The sequence below is a fragment of the Kryptolebias marmoratus genome, linkage group LG9 (assembly GCF_001649575.2).
Source record: "Kryptolebias marmoratus isolate JLee-2015 linkage group LG9, ASM164957v2, whole genome shotgun sequence".
Taxonomy (NCBI): domain Eukaryota; kingdom Metazoa; phylum Chordata; class Actinopteri; order Cyprinodontiformes; family Rivulidae; genus Kryptolebias; species Kryptolebias marmoratus.
Window position 1 is genome coordinate 25,562,191 of NC_051438.1, and position 25,125 is coordinate 25,587,315.

At 38.4% G+C, this 25,125-nt stretch overlaps 1 protein-coding gene across 5 annotated transcripts in view; it reads right to left on the reverse strand.

The window, feature by feature from the left end:
• Positions 1-25,125, reverse strand: part of si:dkey-237h12.3 (teneurin-3) — a 155,398-nt gene that overhangs the window by 12,064 nt on the left and 118,209 nt on the right. For 3 of the 5 annotated variants that reach the window (XM_017417445.2, XM_017417444.2, XM_017417442.2), the window contains 8 exons: positions 23,750-23,869; positions 20,927-21,188; positions 19,874-20,141; positions 18,735-18,878; positions 10,528-10,777; positions 8,816-8,836; positions 4,774-5,006; positions 2,817-2,971 (listed from right to left, as the gene is read on the reverse strand). In XM_017417445.2, coding sequence (XP_017272934.1) covers positions 2,817-2,971; positions 4,774-5,006; positions 8,816-8,836; positions 10,528-10,777; positions 18,735-18,878; positions 19,874-20,141; positions 20,927-21,188; positions 23,750-23,869 — 1,453 coding nt within the window. The remainder of the gene's footprint in view (positions 1-2,816; positions 2,972-4,773; positions 5,007-8,815; positions 8,837-10,527; positions 10,778-18,734; positions 18,879-19,873; positions 20,142-20,926; positions 21,189-23,749; positions 23,870-25,125) is intronic. The other 2 variants (XM_017417447.3, XM_017417443.3) reach the window with 1 other exon arrangement.

Sequence of the window (25,125 nt, forward strand, 5' to 3'; positions counted from 1 at the left end):
AAAGAAAAGAAAAGAAAAAAAACCCCTCAGTGTTTATTAGCCATCAGCTGCCCTGATTTTTAAAGATTGCCATGAGCCACAGAGAAACTCAAATTAGTTGACCTCTTGATATAATTAATTATTTTAAAGAGAGAAGAAGATTGATATATGAATCTTTAACTTTTATGAGCTCTTTAACTTCTTGCTGAGTAGACTGTATAAAAGATGCCCCTCTCAACTTTGAAGCCAGAGTCCTAAACTTGAATTTTATCTGATCAACTACAGTAGATTATTTGAAGCAACTGTGACCAAAACTTGACAAGCTAAAAGCTTTAAAACACCCACAATCCAGCCGCATATGTCACAGCATATATGCTCTAATACCTATGCACTTTCAGGTTGATATTTGCAGTCTTTGCACATTTTAATTTTGTGCAAGCACTGACTTAATATTTTAAAAGACAATTCTGTCCATGCCATGACATTCATCGACAGATCTCAGATTAAGTGAACCCTGCTTAACTTGAGGTATAGCTTTGAATAGAACATTGAGATCTTAATTAACACCTTCTTGTTCCAATTGTGCCGTGTGACCTGATGATGTAACCTGAGGGACAAACGCCACCAGCAGTGATCAATGATGCCTTGAAAATTAAATCAAAGTGACAAAAATATGTCTCACACACTAAAAGTTAAAGGATAATTAATTACATTTTTTTAGTATAATAGAGTGATATTGTGAGCCAAAGCTATAATCCTGACCAACCGTTACAATCTGCTTGTCTGGAAATACTGACTCTCAGTGAATAAAAAGCTTATTTTTTAACAGCACAAATGAGTAGTCTTGGCCCTCAAATACAAAACCGTGTCATTAAAACTGTCAAAACGCTCTTAAATTGTGTTTTTCCACCGGGTGATTAATAATACAACACAATGCCTTTAAGGCTTCGTCAAGTTAAACCGTGCCGAGCCAGTTCTTCAGCTCGGATGCCCGAGGATCACACAGTCTCGCCAAAACCATGTCTTCACTGGCTCGTGCCAAATGACTTGGTTAATAAGCAAAAGTGACAAGCTTAATCATTTGTTCTTATGTTATCTCACATTCAGCTCCTTCATGTCCACCACCCACTTTCATCTACTAATTTGGATTTCGTTTCTTGTGTTTACATGAAAAGTTACTATTTGCTGCCAAAGGAGTTTTTAATTTTAGCTTTTGCTTTTATTTTTCTCATTGCATTTCTATTAATGCCACCTCACAGTAAAACACAATTAAAGAGATTTCTTTTCTTGGGGGTCATTTGCTTTTTTATGTATTTTTCCAATTAATTATTCATTTTGTAGCCTTGTACATTTTTCTTCATTGTGCTTCACAAACACATTAGCATTGTAAAATGTATACTGTTTAGATTGAAACAGTGCTACTTTTGTTCTGTGCACACATGCAAGTAGTAGGAGGGTCTGATACTTGTTTTTTTTTTCTCAACACCTGAAGCGGTAAAAAGTTCATGGTGTGAAAGCACTTTAATGTGATAAAAGCCTTTTTTATTATTCGTCTAAAATCAGATTTTAAACTCTAAGGGAGAGAAGGGAAAATGGATATTAAAGTTGAAGTATTGAAACCTGTCCCTGCATTTTTTTTCGCCATTTTTTGTTTCGAATAATAATTCTTTCACCGATTGCACCCGGCCTTGGCCATACTTTCATGTCACCCCACTCTCAGGTAAATTTTTATATTTTCTTGGACAAAGCTGACCATGGTTGTGCTCTGCCAAAGAAAAGCTTTTATGTGCAGCACTACTGAGTGCTGCCTCATTATTATGTGTAGTGTAAGTGTCCTCAATGATGACAATTACTTGTGGAACACTAAACACTAATTCAGCTCCAGCTACATGAAAGCATGCCCTCCCAAACAGAGTAATTATTCTTCCCTCCAAATTATCAGTTGTGACATGAAAACTCATCATTTTGTGGTCACTACTTCCAGTTTAAATCTAATCTAGCACCTTGACTATCGTCCTACTGTACTTCAACGAAATTGCTCTGCTTCTATTGACATAAGAACAAAAAAAAGGAGAAAGGAAAAAAGAAAGAACAATGAAAGAACAATTTGCATCTAACATTTCTTTACCAAATAATATAATGTCTTATTTTATATTGTTTTTGAAATTATCTTTTTTCCTAATCTCTACATTTACATTAGGATTACAAATATGCTTTTAAAAGTCTCTTTCTTGTAATAGACAGTAAAAGCGTCATTAAGCAAGTAACACAAAATACCTCAGATGCTCAGAATTTAACCAAATTGGCTTATAAGATCAAGAATAAAATTACCAGTAAAAATCATTTCAGTGAACAAATCTATGAAAAAAATCAACTGAGCCCCAAGGGGTAATCAAAAACAATTAGCATAAACAGGTAAGACTGATTTAATAATGGCTGAAAACTAAATGAATTACAATAAAACATCCAGATTCTATTACGCTATTAAATATTTGCAGGCAGAAGGAAAAAACAGTTTCTATAGCAACGATTTAATTTTCCCTAAAGAGAAGTTTTTTTTTCTTAAATTGGAAACTCTTAATATTAATATAGCTGGTGGGGAAAAATAATCCTCTGCATGTGTTGCTGTCCCTTAAAAACCAATCAGCCTGCATGTAACTACATGTGTTTATGTGTGTGCAGTTGCACTGTATCTGTGCTGTAACCATATCTCACTGCCAAAGGACCGTTCTGAAATCAGGTTAGAGGGCTGGGGGCACAAGGTGGCACTGTGATACACTCTGCAAGAGCTTACTGTCTGAGTTAACAGCTTTCTGGCACATCTTTGTTTAAGTCACCTGATTGATATCCATGCTGTTGTCACAGGTCAGAGGACGAGCCGATGTCAGGTCATTGGAACCGAGGAAAGTGGAGATGATGCCGTTCTGGTCCACCTTTCTGATAGTGGTGCCATCAACAAAATAAATCAGCCCGTTCTTGTCCACGGCAATGCCTGTTGAAAGCAGGTGGTGGTGGTGGAGGGGATGAGAGAAAAGGGGGAAAACAGGGTAAAAAGAGCTTGTGAAAACAGGAAAACATGGTAGAGATGCCACATCTTTGCTTGCATGACTCAGTGGACAGAACACGATGGATACATGTGTCAGGCTCGCCTTCCCATTATTCAGGTCACTGCAAAAAGCACAGCCATCAATAATTCACAGGCTGCTTTTCTGGTATTAAATAATTTCTCAGGCAGAAGTGGGAAAGGCTGTATTCATACGGTATATATGCACTTGCCTTGTCTTGTAACCCCACTGTCTAAAACTGACCTCTGGAGGTGGTGGTGTCAGTGAGTGAGGCTTTGAGGAGATTTTTTGACTCATGTAATCATCACAATCCGCACATCATTTGAGAAATAAATAAGCAAGAAAATAGACATGACAGCTTCTGACAATTTTTCATGAAAGGGGTTAAAGACAAGCAGTTGCCTCGGTGACAAGTGAGAACTAAATTGTCTCAGTGATTGAGTGTTAGCTCAAATCTCAAAGTTGAAGCCAAACCTGTGTGGAGTTGCAATAACCATATGTCCCAAACTGGGAAAATACATTAACGGGGTATGCCAGCCTTCACATCCCTCTCCGTGTCACCGTGCTGCTTAATAGAGATCAGCGCCTATGGGAATTCAGCCATACCTCACATGCAGGGAGGCTGTTTTTCATCCCCCACCCTGGTTTTAACTTGCTGCGGTTTGGGGTTTTAATTTTAGAGACTGAGCTCTGCTGATATCAGGAAGTACAGTGGATGATTGCGCCATAGTTTTTACAGGAATTCAAATGTTTGGAAGGTGCTATAACTTTACTCTTACCTCCAGAGAATTTATTTTTCAATGAAGTCTTTAAAAGCTTCTATGGAAGGTTAGTGGTTTGGTTTGACCTGTGGCTAGGGCTGCACAAGATTGCTTTCTGCTAAAACATTGACGAGCTGTGGGAGCTCGCGGTGAATCCTTGGGAGCTGGCTATCTGACAGCCTGAGAGTCTCAGACAGATGAAATGTGTCACATTTGAGCAGAGTTCAGCAAATGTCTGCGAAGAGAAAAAGGAAAAAAAAAAATGGAGCCATCTGCTGTTTCTTCTCTTGTCTCGGCTTCCACCCACTCCATCATTAGAGTTGTTCCCTCAGATTGCTTTCACTCAAGCCTTTATCACCTAGCTGAAGCTGAACTATTGCAGTTGGCACTCAAAGCAGACAGCAACGAGCACAAAACAATTCATCCGAGCCTTTTATTCCAGAGGAATTTATGGAAAAGGCAGCAATCATGACATAAATGGACATGTGCTATCTGAATGTGGACAACAGGTTGTGCATAGCACTTACTGGCTTGTGGGCAGTGGTTACTTTACTGTGAGCTTTAAAAGCATGAAGTCTTGACTTTAAAAGAGCTTTTGCCCAAAGGAGAAACAAACTCAAAAATTAAGTTCACATTTTGAAAAGATTTTGACAAGAATAACTCAAGAAGAAAAATATGTAATACCTTTTAAAATTCTGAGGGCAACAGCTTTTTGATTGAGAGCATTACATAGCTTTAATTTACAAAGTATCCATGTTTTTTCTTAGTAAACAGCCCTGTTTACTTTTAATTTAACAAGAGAACCACAACCAAAATTAATTAATTTAAAATGAGTAAGCCATCATTTGGCCCAGAGCCTAAAGCACACATAAATTTAAATCTAGCAGGTGTCACTTCTGAATGAGAAATCCATCACTGTGTTCCACCCCTCTATTGAGCATAACAACTTCATTAATTTTAAATGATACCTTTGGGTCCAGTGAGGGAAGCCTCTGGAGCTTTGCCTCCATCTCCACAGTGGTTCTCGTCAAAGGGCAGGCAGTGTTCCCCAGTTCCTGCCACCACCTCTGCGTTCGACTGCAGGTCCTTGGTTCCACTCAGTATCTTCGGCCGGTAGATTCGCCGGGAGTTGGTGTCTGACACATAAAGCTGGCCGGTCACTGGATCGGTTGCCAGGTAATACCGGTGTGCTGGGTTGTTGCTGTGTTAAAGAAAATAATTCATTATAAATTCTAATTGCAGACTGTGTGCTTCTTTAGAAGCATTTTTTTATACAGTAAAGCTAGACTGTTGTTAATGGTGCAAATCCATCTCTAAGATGCGATCTCATTCATCATTCTCAGTGAAATTATTTAAATTACTTGTAGCAGAGTATTGTTACTCAGACCTCTTCAGCTCCACTGCAATAAGAAGCAGTACTGCAGGTCATTCATGTCTAAAGTAAAAACCCTAAACTTCTTCTATGCCCAAAAGGACACTTGTTCCAGATAAAATGCATGATTTACTTGCCATTATTCAATCTTATTTATGCCCTTTTCCCTCGTGATTAACAATGTACTGCAACATTTTATTTAACCATTGGGATTATTAAAGTATTTTTTTCATTCCAGTTCTATTTTAATTAAATTCAATTCGAACACAAACTGAGCTCTGATAAAATTAAGCCTCAACCATCTGGGACTAAGGGTTCTCTGTAGGAAACTCTCCTTAATGAATGCTTTCAAAAAATTCAAGAAGACATAATAAAAATAGATTCCAACAATAAATCTACTAATCAATAAATGAATAAATACAAAAGTACTTGCACACATACATACATACAAATCATTTTTCAATAGGTAGATTTAATCTCCAACTCTTTGTCTTATTTTAGAGATTAGAATATAAATACATATTAGTTTTAATTCTGCCACTATAGGGTGACTTTATCTGCTGGCTCTTTAATCTTCTTCATCATGACTAGTGCAATGTGCTCTGATTGGCCACATTCAGAAATCTTAGGCAGAGCGACAATCCACACTTGTAAGCATCACCTCATAAACTTGAAAGTGTGGAATTTCCAAAAGCCTAGTTGTCAAACAGATTCAAATCTTGCTCTGGTCAAGTGCTTGAACAACAGATTATGCTCATATTTCCATCTCGGATCCTAAGAAATTCAAACAGACACTCTGAAATTTAAATTTCACTAACTACATGAAAAGTTGTTTTGTTCATCTAGGTCTGATCTGCATTTATGTGTTTCTTCAATACGCCGACAATCAAGCCTGTATCAAATGCATAATGTTAGAGTTAACTGAAAAACATCTTGGGCAGAAAATATTACAGAACGATTTCTGTCAGATAAATATTAAACACATTATCTTTCTACTGCACACAGTAGCAGTGGATTGAGTCTTTTAACCATGCACCACTTACGGGCAAAATTCTAGATCTGTTTCTGTTAAAAGGTGATTGTGTGGGCAACGTGCTGAAGTACAGGCTCAAGTGGGAAACATCTGAAATCTGGTCAAAACAAAACTAACGCAGTTAATAAAAGTTGGCCACTTGACTGCAAATGGGCTTTTTCTCTTAATCTGGGGAACAACGGACACCCAAACTACTTTCTAAGTTTTCAAGAGGACATTAACTACAGTTTATATGCAATAAACTGAAGCTCATTACCATAACAAAAACAAAAACAGCAACAAAAAAGAGACAGCGACAGTGAACAACAAGAATATAATAAAGGCGGAATGCATTTTCCTTTCAGTGTTATGAAGTTAATTTACGCACAGTACACTGGACCTGAAGTCACCAAAATGAATACGCATTTTTAGTATTTAAGCTATTATTAAGAATGTTATTTTCTAAAACATACACAGTACATTGCTAATTAAGTACAATGTTGTTGCTTAAAATACAGACATTATTATCAGCTTGAAATAAGTAAAAACAATGTCATGTGCACGGGCAGTAAACTTAAGAGGGAAGTAATTTCTGAATGTTTAATGTTGTAAAGAAAAAGAGCATAACAAAGGAAAAGGCTAGAGCCTCTGAGGGTAAAAAGTGCAGAAAACAGAAGGTTGAAAGATAGAATTCAGACTAAATTTAACAGGATACCACCTCAGCGGGGTTCCAGTTTGCAAAGCAGAAATGACAACTTGTGTGCCAGATCATTTCATCTGTTATCAGACTCCTGTGGGGAGAAGCCTCTGGAAATTACAGAAATGACTAGCTTATGTTAACAAAGTGTGACAATTAATGGCATCTCTTTCTGCTTATTTGCATTATTTAACTGTCAAATAAAGGACTGCAGTATAAATATAGGCAAAATTAGAAATCTAAAAATAATACAACATATAACTGAAGGTTTATTATTTATTAATTTATGATTATGTGTGACACCAGATTCCGACAAACTCGACATATTTGTAAAACAATTGAATTAAGGCAGAACAAATGCGTACCAGGTGCTCAGAGATAATTAAAGAGCTCAAAACTGAAGTAGTTACAATAAAAAAATAACTTGCTTTACTGTGCAGTCATAAACATTGCTGCTCTGTTTCTGCTGAAGTTTAATGTTTCCTCACTCAATATTACATTGGCTCTGGAAGGGAATAATGTGACGGCAAAATAAATGTGGCAATGAAACATCTTTGTAAAATGATAAAAATGCAGCCATAAAACTTGATGGCCATTATGAGTCAAAGTAAATGTTCAAAATAGGTGGCTACTATCAAGCTCCTATAAAAAATTCAGTAAGTCAAACATAAGTAACCCCTTCTTTTACAGTCTACCTGCAGGGGGTAGACATAATAAATGAGACACCTGTCCTGGTGTTTTACAATCCAATGAAACATTTATGCAATACATATTACTATTGTATGGGTCTTGATGTTTAAACACATGTAAGAGAAAGTTTATGTGGTCTTGATATTACTTATAGACAGCTTGTTGTTAGTCTCAATTTTTTTATTTATTTAATTTTTTTATTTTTTATAAAGTTCTCTGTCTTTTTCACAACATCTCAACAGTTTGGCCACACCTGTCACAGGTGTTAAAGCCGGTGCCAGTCAATTCCTGGTCAGGCAGTCCTAGGAGCAGGCAATGCCCTGCAGGGATTCACAAACTTCCGACTGATCCAGAATTCAGCAGCTCTGAAAGCATCAAGCTGCTACATGTCACTCTGTCTCCATGCTCACTTCACTGTCATACTATTGTTGCTCATATAAGGTTCAACATTTGGATACAAGCTCAAGAATTTAATTTCAGCCATTTTTTTAAAGATCTTAAACTCTTTTAAACCGTCCTTTGTGCCTAATTAATACAATGCTGTGTTGAATCTGTACCCTTTTCATTCAGCCAAGAGTTTGAAACGACAGGAAAATCAGAAATCACTGCATGAATCAGAAAAAATTTGATTTGAACTTCACTCAAAGGTCATTTATCCTATTCTCATTATTGGATCAACCCAGCAGTGGAGTTACTATAGCAAAGCCAGCTTAATAAAGTTCCTGCAGTTTACTGTTTGGAGCACCTCTTGCACTTGTCATGTTAATCACTGGGACAAGCTAATTGCCACCAATATGCATCTTCACTTGATACAGTGTCGTTGCCATATTCATGAATACAAAGCAGTTGTGTAAGCCCCTCCGGATGGGAACATCTGCCAAACACCATCACTAGAAATGTAATTATAAGCTTTGCAATGATACTGAACTTTACTGCAGAAGTCTGCTGTTTGACTGTATAACATGTAGGCGTTTCTTTGCATAATTTTTCAAATCTGTAAAGGCTGCCAATGCATATTTCACTGTTTTACAAAAAGCAGATGTACTAATTCCGAAAGTTCACGCACGCTCCCTCTTGTTTAGATGCAATCAAGCTATCGCTGATTTGCTGTAATTACAAAAGGTAATCATTGGTGCTTTAACAACTGTAAAAAGCAGAGTTATTCATGTGTTTACAAAGACGATGACATGCAAAAAGAAGGCAAAAAAGAAAACAGGCACTAACATAAGAAACACCTACCTGTGTCTAAAGTCTTTATTTCTATGACAGGATACAGCGAAAGCAGGAAAAGAGAGAAAAAATAAATAGAGACAATCAAACTGATAGGTCTTGAGGGGGATATGTTAACTTGTTATTTTCAAAACTATTATTTTCCCATTTGTTTTGTCACCTGAGTGACAGATTTTTGAAAAGATATCGGGATAAACACCCTTTATCATTTATGTTTCTCCTTACTGAAATCGCAAGAAGTCAGCAAATCTGAAAAAAAAAAAAATCAAACTAAAAGCTTTATTTTTCTCACAGAGTCTCGTAGAGAAACTCACAAAGTCAAAGTTGTTCCCTTGAAGAATCAACACAGTCGGCAGAGAAGGTCACACGCAATGACAGTCTGTTTGGCAGATAGCGTAGAGGTGGAGTTCTAACCCACAGAGAGGAAAACATGTCCTCCTGTGTTCAGGAGGCGCCATCCTGCATTACCACTGCTATTCTCAATTTGACCACTCATATTGAAATATTGATTCTGCCACTTGCTACATTGACCACTGAAGCCAGAATATAAACATCGGCTTAACACTAACAGCAGCGGAAAAAAATTCCATTTGTGTGAGCAGGAAGGAGAGAAAGAAACGACTAAAATCACTTGAATGTTTGAAAGATTTACAATAAACACCGAAACAATCTGTTTCTGAAACAATATTTTCCTGCATTGTTGTTCTTTCATGCTAGTTATTTACAGAAAATTCAATTCAGCTTCAAGGAAAAAACAGAAAAAAAACTTGTGTCCTGTCTGAATGTAATCAGTAAAGCTAACACAAGTTCTGTGTTTTGCCTCCTGTCATTCTAAACAGACTAAAATACTTGCTTGGGGTCATAAACCAATTCCCAAACTTTTATTTATCTTGCAAAGACTTGCTGAACATGAATGATGATGTTTTATAGCAGCACTCTGCTTTTCATCCACACTGCTACACAATTTCTAACATCGGTGATGCAGAGGCTGATGCCTCAGCAGGTGCATTAGCAGATTTCCAGGGTGGATTAGCGTGTTTCACCCCCCAAATTAGAGTTTCTCTCAACATTCACCCTTGTAATCCTGATATTATCTTACAAAAGCTACTTGATGGTTGACTACCTGCCAACAGAGTGGTGACCTCTATCATTTTAGGGCTGTTTTTTTATGTTTTTGTCATGTACGTGTCTCATAGAGGATGGTGGCCCAATGTACATTTAATCAACATCTGCCACTTTGAAATAAGCCAACTGGCCAAATCAGAGTCATGGCAGGGAGAAGCCAAGTTGGCATGAGGGCGTAAATCATCCCAATTACACGCTGAAGACAGGATGTCTTTCCTAATTATGGAGATGGATAGGGAAAAGATTTCAAATTTCTATGGGGAGTGAAAAGATGTGTGTGAAATAAAGTCTGCCCACCGTGCCATTTTCGTTTCCCCTCTCCAAGCTAAACACTCAATGTGACAATGAGAAGTAAGATTTTTTTTTCTTTACATTTTTAAAGTGTACTGCGTTTTCTTGTCTGGCAATACATGCAATCTAAAATCTGCATAATTTTAAAATACGTCACATTAAGTTTCATAAAATTGATCCAGTAGTTGTTATATACAAACTCAGAACTTGATGCATACATTGCTAGAATTATATCAGTTTAAAAGCTTCTAAATAATAACAAACAGAAAACATACCACTTTAATTAACATCCCACTTTCCTTTACCTGAGCTCCATGATACTCGTCACGTTCCCAGATGGGTAGATCCGGCGGATGAAATTAAAATCGCCAACGTAGAGGCTTCCATCGATGCCCCAGGCCAGAGCGACTGGCGCCAACAGCTTGTTGCCCTGGGCCTGCCCATTACAGCTGGGGCAGGAAATGCTCCTGCGCCGTCCATTCCCCATCACAGTGGAAATCACTGGGGGCTGGAGGGAGATGAACTGGTTCTCCCCGCTTCCTTTGTATAGGATGCCTGAGAAACAAAACAGCAGGTATTTATTTACAGGTGTGAACACATCACTGTTGTCTGTCAATGATGCAAAATAACTGGACGCATTGTTTAGCTGCAATCTAACCAAATCTGATAGGAAGAAGAAAAAAATACATAAATCGATTCTATTATTATTAAAATATAAATTCATGTTAATGGTGTGCATTTAAAATATATCAGCTTCTTTTATGCTAAAGATTGTTAAATTGTTAAAACTGTTACATAAAATATATATTTATCTATTTGACTGTATGGTATCTTTACACCCGTTGTCTTCAACAGAAACAACAAAATGAATGGAAGGATTTGCATGAGCAATTAATTAAGAAAAAAGTTGGTTTATAAAACATTACAGCATTTAAATAAAATCAGATACTATTACTAAGTCAAGCTACCCGATGAGAAGAGCTTTAAACAGTCTGTTTTTTAGATATTCTACAAAGAGATTATAAGTTAATATTTTCTATTTTTTACATTTAGAAATGTAGATACAGTTTTCCACTAATTGCTTAAAAACGTTTTCATAATGTTACCCAAAAGAGATGTTAGTGAAGTGTGTTTGTGTGTATTAGTTAGGAGCAGCAGGCTGTGTTCAGAGCATCTTCATTTTGACTCAGAGAGGAATTCTCATGGAGGAGTCAGGGTGAACGCTTCTCAGAGCACGACCCGTTCAAGAGCAAATTTCCAACACCAAAAACTATACTTTTATTTTAAACAGTTATTTGCCATCACTTTTTTTTTCTCAACCAAATGGTGTCTATACTGGTACAAATAATTATAAGCAAAAGTCATTCAATCTCTCTATTTTTTCCTTGTAAAATATGGCTCAGAGTAATATGCTCATTCCTCCCAAGAAAAAGATATGCTGTTTCTACTTTTGCAATCACTCAATTTTACTGTCTGTTATTTTGGGATTTCACCATCCGAACTAAGAATCACAATCGATAGGATACAGTCAGCATACCTTTGTGCACACAAGTACGCTTAACAACATGGAGGATGTTCTGTTGAACAAATAGGGACAAACAACAACTGACGTCTGCAAAATTGGAAGATATGTAAAAATAAAAATATTTTTTGCTCAAAAATTTTTGCTGTTAAGTTTTACATGGCAGAAATTTGATCTTGAACTCACCCTGCTTTAGGTAGCTGTTAGTTCGACTCACTCATAAAAAATTCTCCCTGATTCTCCAAATTATGATTGTTCCAGTGACTGTTTTTTAAAGCAATGACTCATAAGTAGTCCACATAACCCCACATTGAAACGAGAGACAAAAATACCGCAAAACAAAAACAAAAAACCCCCCAACAAACTATTCCTTTAAGTAACGCTCAGACAGTGATGTCTTTTAAATAGAGCAGGGAGCAGAGGCGGCACACAGGCAACACTCTGGCCATCAATTCAACTGATAGATCCCAGTATTGTAGAGCTATGTCACTGCCTCAGTGGATTACTGGAAACCCTCTATAAAGCTGAAGTATATTTTATGTAAAATGATGTTCTCTTAACTTGACAGGGAGCCTGTTTGCTTCAAGTCGCAGAGAGACAGTAAACATAAATACAGTATGGAGATGTGGACAGTCCCTAAATCACAGTCCATACATTTCACTGAAGGACTCTAAATGTAGTGAGTCATAACAGATTAATATTTTAACAAGGGGCAAATATAACTGGGGGGGTTGGAGCGCATGTGTATAGTGAGAATTTCTTCAAAGGGGGGAAAATTACATCAGAGGAAAGAAGTGCATGCTCGGAGCACTTAATTATTCACATCCAGCAACTTGTGTGAATTCACTTTGCCTCTGTCCTAATTAGTGGATCTGTGACACCACTGAATGGCCACATCATGCCGTTCGCCCATAGAGCCATACGGTAAGCCATTGTAACCCTCAATATAAGTGAAATCAAGTGTGCAGCTTGTCCCCTCTCTGATTAGTTCCTTTCATTGATTTTAGCTGATTGAAGGACAAATTCAAATGAAGACACAGACTGCCGAGACTCTTGGCGATCTGACCAATCCGTCTTTTGTTTCCGACAGCATTATACATGAGCCTCTAAGCAAGACAAATAGGTCCAGGACAAGGCTTTCTGTGTGACGCGTGGAAACGTATGACCTTGGGACTTTAATTGAACTGTGATCCATCCGTTGGCACGCTGAAAGAAACACCCGGTGTGATGAAAACACTCAGTGAGCTGAAAGGTTGATGCTGCACCCAGAGAGAAAAAAGTTATACATCAAAGATGACTAATAAGCTGCATAATTTGATCTGAATTTTAATGTCTGTCTCTGTAATGACTTCTCAACATTCACTGGAAAGATAAGGATGTTTCTTATATGCATGATGCAATATGCAGTGTGGAGGACATGGATCAGTTTTAGCACTACAGCCATGTCGCAATTTGGCAGACATTCAGCTTAAAAAAAGAATGCTGAAGTCATTCAAGCAATCCAATATGGTCCTTTCCTTTTACACTTCCATCACGGTTTACTGTACACACAAGTCTTCCCAAAGGCTATTAGACAGTGTAATGGAATAGATTAAATACAGCTATCAATCAACAGCTACCCCCCACCATCACTCCCACACTTACTATTGACACTATACTCTTTCACTTTGATTTTCTCACACACACAATGTCTTCCGCCAGCTTAGAGTGAGCAGATTAAGGTTCAGCTTTCTTCCCTCAAGGACACTTGGCCATGACACATTACTGCTGATGATTGTTGCAAGGATCAAGCTTGTGATGTCTCAGCTGGAGAGCTCAACTGATGGGAATTTGGCTTCTGACTATCCAGAGCTCGGGGCTGTGGAGGGGGACTCCTACGGTGTCACCACTAAAAATGGCTTTGGAGTCCACAAGCATGTATTCATAAATATTTCGCACTTCTCACTCTGAATGGAAACTCACAAACTATGATATGATTTCCCAAAAGAATGCTACAGGAAAACAATTTATTCTCAAAGTTCTGTTTTTCTGCACAGACTGCAACAAACTCCCCCGACAGATTTGTTGCAGAGGAGAAGTCAAAGTATGGCAGCTGAGTGGATCAGTCGTTTGGGACGTGTCTGCTCATCGATTAGAAAAATGAACGTGTGGAGGCGGGTTTGAAATCTTGGTAGAAGTTAGTGAAAGGCAACAATCACTGCTGTCTCAGTGTAGTGAGAAGAGACAGAACCTGTTGTCTCTGTTGCATCCTACATAAGCTGCGTGTCACGCAGCATTTATCTAATTTTTTGAACACTCAGGCAGAGCTAAACATGAAGTGACTTGGAATCACTCAAAATATAACAGAGAAAAACTGAAAACAACCCAAGATATAAATATCCGTAAAAATGATAGAAAATGGGAGGCAGAGGAAGGCTAAAGGCCATTTTCTTATATAAGAAATAATATGGCAAATAGAAAACCAGGAGAGGAGTCATTACATGAAATATTGAGTAAGGGGCAAAATGTCATCTCCACAAACTATCCCTGCTGGCCGTACAAAGAAATCATAATTCCTTTCTGTGCTGCCCCAAACTGAATTGATTCCTTCCTCGAAGACATTACAGGAGGTAATAATTTGTTTGATAAAAGGCTAATTTGAATCATGTGGTGTGAAATTAAAAAAAATAATTCTTTAATGTTGACATCACAGCTTCTGAGATGATTAATGGTGCCAATGCAAGGCCGAGCCTCCATATGTGATAAAAAACTGGAGCGCCCTGAGCAATGTCACCTTGGTGACACATGGCGAGTGCAGAGAGTGGTAGGGGACGAATGAGTGTCTTAATTGCACCCTGTCCTTCTTTGTTCTGCTTTGCGCTATCTTTTTTTGAAGCCACCACCAGGGTCCCACTGATCCTGATTGAGGCTAAAACCAGACCAAAGACCTCTCAATATCTAAAATGCTGCATTTGTTTCAGCCACGCAGTACTTCACCTCAGAGATACCACCTTGCTGAACTTTGGCTGTGTCCAATAAGTACCAGCTATGTTACCCGAGATAGAGACAAGCTGCAGATTGAGGGGAAGGCATATCCACTTGTAACGAAGAATCGAGGGGCAGGAGGACACGACTACAGAACAGACACCAGCAATTTGCCTTATCTGGTTTGACAGGCTCTGGAGTGGAGGCAGAGCGAGGGGGAAGGGCTTTTGCTCGGGTCTTACGCCACAAACGATGAGAGGAAAAAGTCCTCAGATGTTCCAAGTGGTGCAAAAAAAATGAAGCAGGATTCGCAACAAAGAGCGATAGCAAACGTTTGGAGATAAACTGCTGTGCAGCTGCAGGACCACCGCTTGCTTACATGTCGGGTGAGGACATTAGTCAAGGTTTAGAGCATTAAAGAATCAATACTTGAGCAGCAACGAAGGCAAACAGTGATATTTGGATTCATCTTCTTGTCAGCTGAGGATATTGAACTGAATTCCTCACCCAAAAAACTCACATGTGCTATAAATCTCTAATGTCAAAAGGTGGCTGACTGCTGACTGAATGATTCAGTATTGATGGAGAAAATGCAAAGGAAGAAAACAAGATGAATACTCACAAACTGTGGGGTATAAATTAATGTGATGGGTAAAATAGATACTATCACAAATAATGTTGTGATTCTTTTTTATATTCCTATCTAGCATTAAAGATAGATTATTGAACTGTACAAACTGGCATGCCAAAATCACAGATAAAAATATTCAATCGTACCAAGAAATCTGTTTTTAGGTTGTTCTTAGAGGACTGTAGCATGAAACTACTTTGCAAATAATATTAAGGCCCCCTGAAGTAAAAAAAGAAAATGAAACAGAAAGCGACAAGTTTGCTCAAGTATTCTTGTTTGTTTTAAATTTAGCCAGGCTTTGCAATGTATTTTTTGTAACACGACATATGAAAAGTGTGAGAATAAAAAAGCCTTAGGGAGTTTGCAGCATTTACTGCATAGGAAAAGCTCCACACCATCTGGTCCTTGTTTTATTTCTGCAGTCGCTGTTTCCATGTACAACAACAAGCCTGCACATGATGATTTTTAATGTGTGCCGACATTTGGTTTTCTGATAAATTCAGACAGAGTACAGCTCAATCTAATAAAGGATGCAGCACACATTAGCATATCACACATGCTGCACCTATCTGTTGATCACAAATGCATCTCACAACAACTCCAACTGTGATGATGCCGCGGTGAAGGCTTTGGAGATGGCTGTGCTTTACTTTCAGATAGGTGAGATGAAACACAAATGCACCAGCATGCGACAAGCTGGAGGCTTATTTCAGTGTTCTTTTGCTCACTTCATAAACTTCAGCTGTTGAATGGATCGACAGATTAGGTTTGGCAATGAGCTCCTACGTCTGTTCTTTTGAATGTTTAACAAAGGCGCAGGACAAAGTAGCATCAAGGTTTGAACAAAGTGAAGAAACAACTTTATAACATTTTCTACAACCACATCTGATAAAAAAACAACTGTTACTTTGCATTCTCAGAGATGTTTTACATGCAGCATACATGTGTGATTTTGAGGTGGGTATTGCAGGATGAATAGCGATGGATCCATGTAAGATGGTATAAAAGACTTTATTTGAGAAGTGTAGGCAGCACTAAGTTCAAGTCAGATAAACATTTCCCCTTCTTCGCAGAGCTCCTCCGGTAGCTGAAATATCCGCTAACAAAAATAATCTCAGTGGTTTCCTAAACTTTGCTGCCAAAAAGGAAAAAAAAAAGATTTATAGTTCTGTGTCAGGTGGTTGCAGAGGATTTGTGAGGAGCCTCCAGAGCCCATGTGAACCTCTTCATAAATGCACCCGAGCTGCGGGGAAACTGACAAAGACCCAAAGAGCTGTGACTGGTTGTTTATTTAAACTTTATTTGTGTGCGCTGTTAAATCGGTAATCCTTTTAAACTACTTACACTATTTATCTACAGTGACAAAATACATGTAGAAACCAACCCTTTACAGATCACGGAGCCTCAGACATTCGAAAGCGATCCATTCATAAAACCATCTTTTGAACCAGTCTCGTACACAAAGTTTTGATAGTTGCTGAAGGTCAAACCGAGTAATAACACCTGAAATGAAGCAGAATTTCTATTTCCTTGCTTCTCTTTGATTAACTGACTTAATTACTTCTCAGACCCAGTTCTGCAAAGAAGCATAAATTGTGAAAAGGTGATAGACCTTCGCCAAGTTAGGTGAAGAGCGTAACCTCTTAGAGTGAGCGTCGGTGCACAATACAGGGCTGTAGAGTGGAAGCCATCACATGTAGTTAAAGTTTGTAACGATGCGTAGCACAAATACCTAAATTCTTCCAACTGAGAATAGTTCATCACAATAACTGATAGCAAAAAAGACAGAGTGTAGTTCAGTTTCTTTTAAATTTGTTTTTCAGAAATTAACAAAGACATTTCAGGAAAGAACTGAAGTCCTGAAGTGGAGAAAAATACAACAGTACATGCTATATTATTTATTAAACAAAACAAAAATATATTATTGATCAAAAATAATTTAATAAAGTTACTTTGCAATGAGCTGATGTCATTTTAAACTTTTGTTCTGTTTACCATTATGTTATCTGATCCTATCAGCGTTTTCTTAGGGTTTCTGTGTTTTACAAACAAATCCCTGTCTTGGACAAGTGTTCCTTTAAACATTTTCTAAAAAACTTGCTCTATGGGTTTTATTTTAGTGTTTAATAATTTGTCATCTTGTATTTTCCGCCCTAACTTGAGAGTAGGATTCATTTATACATCAAAATTATGAACTTAAATGGGTCAAAACTTTTTAAACCACATTTTTGTGACCCTGTAACGTCTCAAAAATACTGAAACAACACATCAGAGTGCACCCAGAACTAAACTAGAAGATGCAAAAATGCAGCAAAAAGGTATATAACTACATAATAAGTTATGTGCATTTGTTTATGTTCGCTAATATATTCAAATGAGTGGCAGTCAAGCAGAAGGACTACCATTTATTACTTTAAGCCACCTGAAAGTGATTCATCTGTCGGTTTTAATGGCATTTGTTATTGTTTACAAATGATTTTACCAAGAATCTAGACTGGCAAGAGCCCACTAAAAGAAATAGAGATGTAAAATACTAGACAAAACAGACATGACTCATGCACAGCCTAGTCAATGAAAACCAAAAAATCTATTCACATACTTTAATCTGACTATGGGCCGACCTCGACTATTTTCGAGATGAAAGGGACACAAATTGTGTTGGACAACTGGAACAACGATTGTGCACCGTAGAGGGTTTAATGTCAAAACAGCGGTCTGGAAAACTGACAATGCACACCAGCCAGAGGCCCTGAGGCGTACTTCTTAGAACTGCAGTCATATTACTGCCTCCACAGCAGCAGCACACTGAAACCCTTAAACAGTGTGCTGGCTGAATTCCTCAGATTATCGAGTGTGACCTCATGGTGCCGTAACCCAGCAGTGACTCGACTGCATTTGCATCTGATTGTTTCATTATGTCCGTTTCACTTTCTCATGTCCCTGCGTCAGCTCGACAAAGACCAGCTCATGTCCATTTATTGTACTTGCTGATTACAAAGAATCTGATTGATGACGGAGCGAGGATTTAATTATGTTTATTGAACTGATGCAAGAAATAAATGTGACGACTGTTCATCAGAAGCATAAGCCTTCATGAGCAGCAAAAGACCATTTTCTTCCTAAAATAGCTGAGTGGTGTTGAATCGCAGCAAGCCCTGCACCCCGGTGACTTACAAACTGATTTATTCAGTCATTACTGTGAGTGATCGGCCCTTCAAAACTCTCCTCTATTATCTCCAGATGGGATGACGAACCATATTTCATTCTGATTCAAGCCTTTACTGCGGTGATTCAGGGTAAAGACCACCTGCCTGTAACTCAAAGAGGCACCTATCTCTGCCCCACAGCCACACACACACATACACACACGTACTGTAAGGATGAGCATTGCTTACCATTCTGAATGTCCAATATATGATGTTTGTCTAACATCCACCCTCCCACGTTGGAAGCATCCAATTCGTAGCCTTGTAACATGGCTGTCCTCTTCTCCCAGAGCACCACATCAAGGCAGGACTCGTATTCATATCCCACTGACACTGAAAGTAATGGCAGCAGATACCCACAGTGAGCAAGGCTGCAACCTTTTTACTTGACACTTATAGCAGCAATGAGGCTTGTAGCTTGGAAGACATTCAGCACATGTTGCGGTTGTTTTATGCATCCGCTGGTTTTTGCTGGCTCTTTGTCTTTGCTGTTCTCCCTGGCTGGGATGATTTTAGAAGACCTGTGGGGTTTCTATGTCTCACCTGCACTGTTTGGAGCTTATGTGCTCTCCTCTTATTTATCCTGTGTAAATGCAAATGAAGCACAACGCAAAACTGCGTGTAAAGTAGGGTGAATTATGTAAACAATAAAGGCTCAGATGAAGCCCATTAAAGTAAACGTTATAAACGCTGCGATATGGTTAAAGCCATGAGCCGCAAATGAATCCTTTTTGATTGTGCTTCAGTGTTTATCCTTCCTAACAATATCCACCAGTTCTTTTCAGAGTTTTACAACTTTGTCAGCAAGCTTTTAAGATACAAATGTTACAGCCTGTACTTCTGTAATGAAGCAGGCAGCAATGCAGTATCCTGAAGCCTTAATTATCATTAAAATCAAATTATTCTGGCAGGTATCATTTGGTCAAACAATAATGCACTTTTCTTTTGTAGAAAAAAAACAAATGTCTTTTGACTCCTTGTATGCATTTTTTTTTACTTTATTTTATTTTTTCAGGCACTGCCTCATAGGCAATATTTTCATTCTTGCACAGCTGCTGAAATATCATACATGCAAAACAAACAAGTCAGCAAAAAAAGCAACGGCCTTCAGAAATGCAGCACTGGGGGATTTCAGGATTTCACACCAACTGCTACATCTTTATTGCTCATGGTAACAAAAGCAGTCCCCAGCTAAATAATCTTCAATTGAAAAACAAGTAAAATCAATCTCTGAAAGTTCAACCAGGGTTCAGTGCCTGAAGGCGTCTGACAGTGAACCCGTGCTTGCACAACATCTTTAGTGGGCAGCTTCACAGCGGGGGACTCACCCACAGCTTCTGCCAGGCCAAAGACCTTCTGATTGTAGGCGTCTGTTTTATCCCAGATGAAGGTGTAGGAGAGGCCAGGGAAGGCAGGGAAAGACTTCTGGAACTGACGGCCCATGACGGCCACCATCAGGTGCACCTTCATCAGGCCAAAGGGGAGACGATCCTGGGTCAGCAGCACCTTGAGGATGGGCTTGTAGCCAGCTGCCCTGGAGCTCAGGTAGACCAGGTTGAGGTCACTGCCTGGTATGGCCACTTGTTCGTGAAGTACCTGTGATTTTAATTAGCAGTCAGACTGGTGCCAAACCCAGTGTGAAGTGTAGACATAAAAAACAGCTAAAAGGAGCAGCATGAGTGTGTATTTAACTTAGAGAATGACCCTAATTACAGTATATAAAGTTACTGAGCAATCTGCAAACACACTAAACTACACTGGTGTGTTTGCACATTTGGCTTAGCCTACAGGCATCAGTGAATTCTTTATTATTAGTGAGAAAAAGTATTGAATAGCATACCACTAAAAACTGATAAGTTTTACTGTTTTTTAAAGGGAGTCTCAGTTTGCACCTGAAGCTGCAATTATACAGAAACATACAGATTTGCTTTTCTCAGCTGAAATGTAACACAGATATATTTTGTTTAGACTTAAAAAAGCAAAGACTGCAGTCACATTTTGCAGTTAGTGATTTTCAACTGTGATTTTACTGAACTGGCTGCAAATCAAAATCCATAGGCATGTAACCAGAGAATTTATTTATCGCTGCTGCTGTGACAAAATTTATTGCTTTGTATTTGGGGAGATGCTTCAATTCAATAAAGGCCCAAAGGCAGGCTGAAAGGCCAATCTGACTCTGTTGAAAATAAGCAAGACAAGCCATGGTGGAATGAAGATAACAACATAATTATTTTCAACACTACAGCCTGAAATATTGGGATCAAACTTGGGTCAATTTATAGCAGTCATTCCAAACAATCAGATATGAGGTGAATTTCAGAATTGGCTATAAAAACCCTTTAATATCATGCCTTTGAGTCACCTCTGCCGCATCGTCTCACCTGAGTCTCGGGGATGATGGGACTGTCTTCTGGGGAGGTTTTGTACAATGTGGAGAGTGGCGAGGCCAGGATGAGGGGGTTGGGCCTGACCAGACCGGTGAGGTAACAGCTGGGGATGTCGTTCTCTTCCCGCTTCATCACCACTGTGTCCATCACATGGAAAACATTCCAGGGCAGCCAAACGGTGCGGTGCAACGTGGGGAACGGGGCTCGCTCATAACTCAGCGTCAGAGAGGCGCCACCATTCGCCAAGAGGTCAAACCTTAACACAATAATAATACAAATGATAAAGTGTCCATTCAGTATCAAAAATAAGTATCTCAAAACCTTTTTTACTGTTTGAAATACATAAAATATGATCAACTTTGTTTTACTGCACTATTTAACTATGTGTTAATTACTATGTGTAGACAAATCCACATCTGGCTCAAATTACACCATGTAACACAGTTGTTGTATAAGTTATTTTATAAGTCCTTTTATTGTAAAACCATAGAAAATGCCCATTTTTCAGTTTATCATTTTAAACTTTGCTTTTGAGGCTTACAGGATGACCCTTTTTTTTTTACAGCATTTTATTAGCATTTTTTGTGTTATGTTTGCACATATTTGTCAAAGTTCGAGAACTAAATTTTTAAGACTACAACTTAGGCAAAGTTCCTTAACTTACTCGAAAATCAACACTATTACATTGTAAAAAAGCTAATTTATAAATTTGTTGTTAAACCACAAAAAAAAAACCCTTTTTTTAAATTTCATTTCATTATAAAGAACTAGGAAATTGTAGCTTTCTGCAAAAGAAGGGAAAAACATAAACAAAAAAATTAAGAGATGAGATAAACCTTCTTGTTTAGTTTAGCCCCATTCCAGGATGTCTTCATCCCTTTTTTGACAATATTTTATCAGTGGTGGAAAAAAACAGAAAAAAACGGTCCCTTACTAATTTAAAGTGCCAAGAAGAGGCATAAAAAAAATCAGTTTTATGTTCTTGTACATCAGACAACTGAAGAGCTCCGGAATAACAATTTGGAAAGAAAAAGAACAAACAAACATACAAACAAACAAGAAATGACACACAAGCTTGATTTCAGATGTCAGAGTGTTTTTCTCATATTCAATTTTTGGTGAAATACTGGGCTATTTTAACATTTACTGTAAATAAAAAGAGCAAATATTAGAGGGGAAAAAAAAGGTTAATATTTATTTAAACAAATCCTAAAATTTGACCTCGACTACAAACTGCTTTTTGTTTAAAATATCAAAAACTAAAACAAAAAAGTAAAAATAAAAGTTAAAAAAAATGCTTTGATCTTTAACTAAATGCTGCATTTTAACAGACCCTTACAGTCTGTTCAGCATAAAATTTTGATCAAAAAAGTATTTGGAAGGTATCAGATAAATCTAGCAAAGATATAAAGTGATGTGTTGACACCTGCAGCACTGTTAAACGGGAAAAAAAACAAGTGAAAAATAAATATAGTTTTGTCTTTCACTGAACTTATTACTGATGAAAATAATGTTTAGATGTTCAGTTTTTACTTAGTTTATTTTTTCAAGACCATTAAAGCAGGTAAAACTTTTCCGTATCAAACCAGCGCCAGTAATTCAGTCAGTATGTGTCATTATCATTCACCGAATCTAATTTATGACTTTTGTTCAACCAAGCATGATGCTGGCAGAAACTTTATGGCTGAATTTGGTTTGGAGGCGTGAGTCTGGGGAGTTTCCTCTGGTGAACTGGTGTTAATTAGCACGACATTACTCAGGGAAAAGTTACTGGTTTGGAAATGAAGGGCGAGTCTTTGAAGTACTGCTCTATATATTCGGTGAGCTTCGCTACCCAGGGGGTGCAACATCTGTGTGGTGACATTGCATGCATTCCCGTGTACAAAGACACACTCGCAGATTTGGATGCTTACGCACGTCTCTCGTGCACGCACCGACACCCAGAATGACACACATACACGCGCGCCAACAGCCAAGCTGTGCAGCTGACCTAAAACAGCTTCCTTCTCAAGCTCTCTCCTCTTTTGGGCAGTGGGGAGCTCACAGCTGCAAGAGGCCAGGCTTTGATGCTGCACCCCCCCCCTTCTTAACACACTGAGCGGATCTGTTGGCTAACCAAGTGTGATTATCCCCTACCATTTATCACGCTCCTTGTCAGAGAGTTACAGGGCGGAATATCTGAAGAAATCAGCTAATCCTCAGCTATATGGGGACCCAAGGATTGTGATTCATAACAACAGCTGTACAATTCTCTGCCACTCAATAGCCTTTTATTCCTCACCGGCAACATATAAACATGACCTTTATCTGCTGAATTTGAACCACAGGCCTGGTTCATAATTTTGACTACCGTCGGGAAAATAAAGCTCCACCCTGAGCATCCCAGTAAGATATGTGACATACGTTTTTCTTGTATGTGTTTGCACTTCCATTATTAAGGACCTATCTGTGGTAATAGCAGGAGAAGGTCAGACAGTAATCCCATGTTTTACTACTCCGCGGGCAGATTGATTCTGCCCTTGCTGATTCAATGCATTTTAAACAGCTTGGTCTCAAAATGGCCCCCTCCACTGTGGCATTTGCATGAAGAATTGTTTTAGGGCACAATGTGCTGCTGTTTCAATTTGTTTTGAGTAGATTTTGGACAACTGCCAGGACAATTCTTACAGTGCTGGACATTTTTTTTCCCCCTCAAAATGTCCACATGTCACAAAGACACTGTTTAAATTGGCCACAGGTCAAACCTCAGGACACTGAGAGACTGTGTTTTCTCAAATATTGCACCTACTGATAAACATGTGCACGGGGAGCCCTTACATGCCATCTTGCCGAGTGATGGTGTAGCCGTACTGCGGGTAGTGGAGGAAAGACACGTTGACTCCAATCAGCGGCGTCCCGTCTCCCGTTAGGACCTGACCCCGAATGACTGATGCCAGGCTGTGTAGGACAAACAAACAAGAGTAAGGGCTGAGTAAACAAACAGTGCCAGTCAGCGTCAACAACAGCGACTGCATCAGCACTACTAACAACTGTCATGTCTTTGCCAGCGGCACGAGGAAGTGGGGATGATTTACTGACCATCAGGAACACACACACATGTCAGTCGTTGCTCATGAAAATGCCACCTCACAAAGCCTCTCTCTGAGTCTGTTTACTGCTTTTAAAAACCCATAATTCACCCGGAGGAGGGCTTCAGTTAACATTTTGCAGCATCTTGCTCGTCTTTTGCAGTATTTATAATCCAAGAAAACACAGGCATATATTTCTTTACATATATGCCCTTTAGAAAAAAAAGAAAAAGTTTATTTTGACAAGATGCACCTGTATAAGAGCATAAGTTTCTTTTAATAAAAGCTTCATGTGCTTTGATTTAACATCTTAGGTGACAGTTTTATTAAGTATGCAAAACAGTTTCTAATTATTTATTTAAGGTGAGACAAAGAAACAAATGAAATATGTTTTGTGGTGATGTCATTAAGTAAACAAAACAAAGACCACACCAAAAACAAAGAGTTACGAGTGGCTTAGAACTGCGTGCGCTCAGGAAACAAGTTTTTTTTTTATTCCTTTCTGTCATTTTTTTTACAATGTACTAAGTAAGAGTGAATTCCAAAGAGCACACTGCATTTTGAAAGGTTAAACACAACATCAACTTTAATGTACAAATTGTAAGATTAAAAGATAAAATTTCAGCCTGCTACGGAAAGACAAACTGGCCATTGAAATGTGAAGAACACACCTAGCATAAAAGGCTATTAAATAAGACAAATAAGTGTGAGATTGTCAAAGTGTTGTTATCACTTTCACCCTGTTGAATTATTTATTCCTACTTGAATTGTATCTCAAGGAGGCACAATCCATGTGTGATAATACAGGGAAGAATTTTTGCTCCCTAAGAGAGCCTTTTGTCAGTGTCATACCAAAGTTTTAGGCTAGGAAGCCTGATAAATATCAATGGTAATACTTGTAATGAAAGATATTGACAAGAATAGTGTTAGAACAACTCTTCAGCTTTGTTACACATGTCCTCTTGATGTAAGAAGTTGAAATGCTTGGCGGCTGGTGTGTCAAGAGACACTTTATAGCAATTCAGAACAACAAAATGCAATGCTGGAGGCAAACTGTTGCAAAAAAAAGACAAGGGTTTGTAAGAGGAAAGGCAATACTACAGCACACACAAAAAAAGAATCATT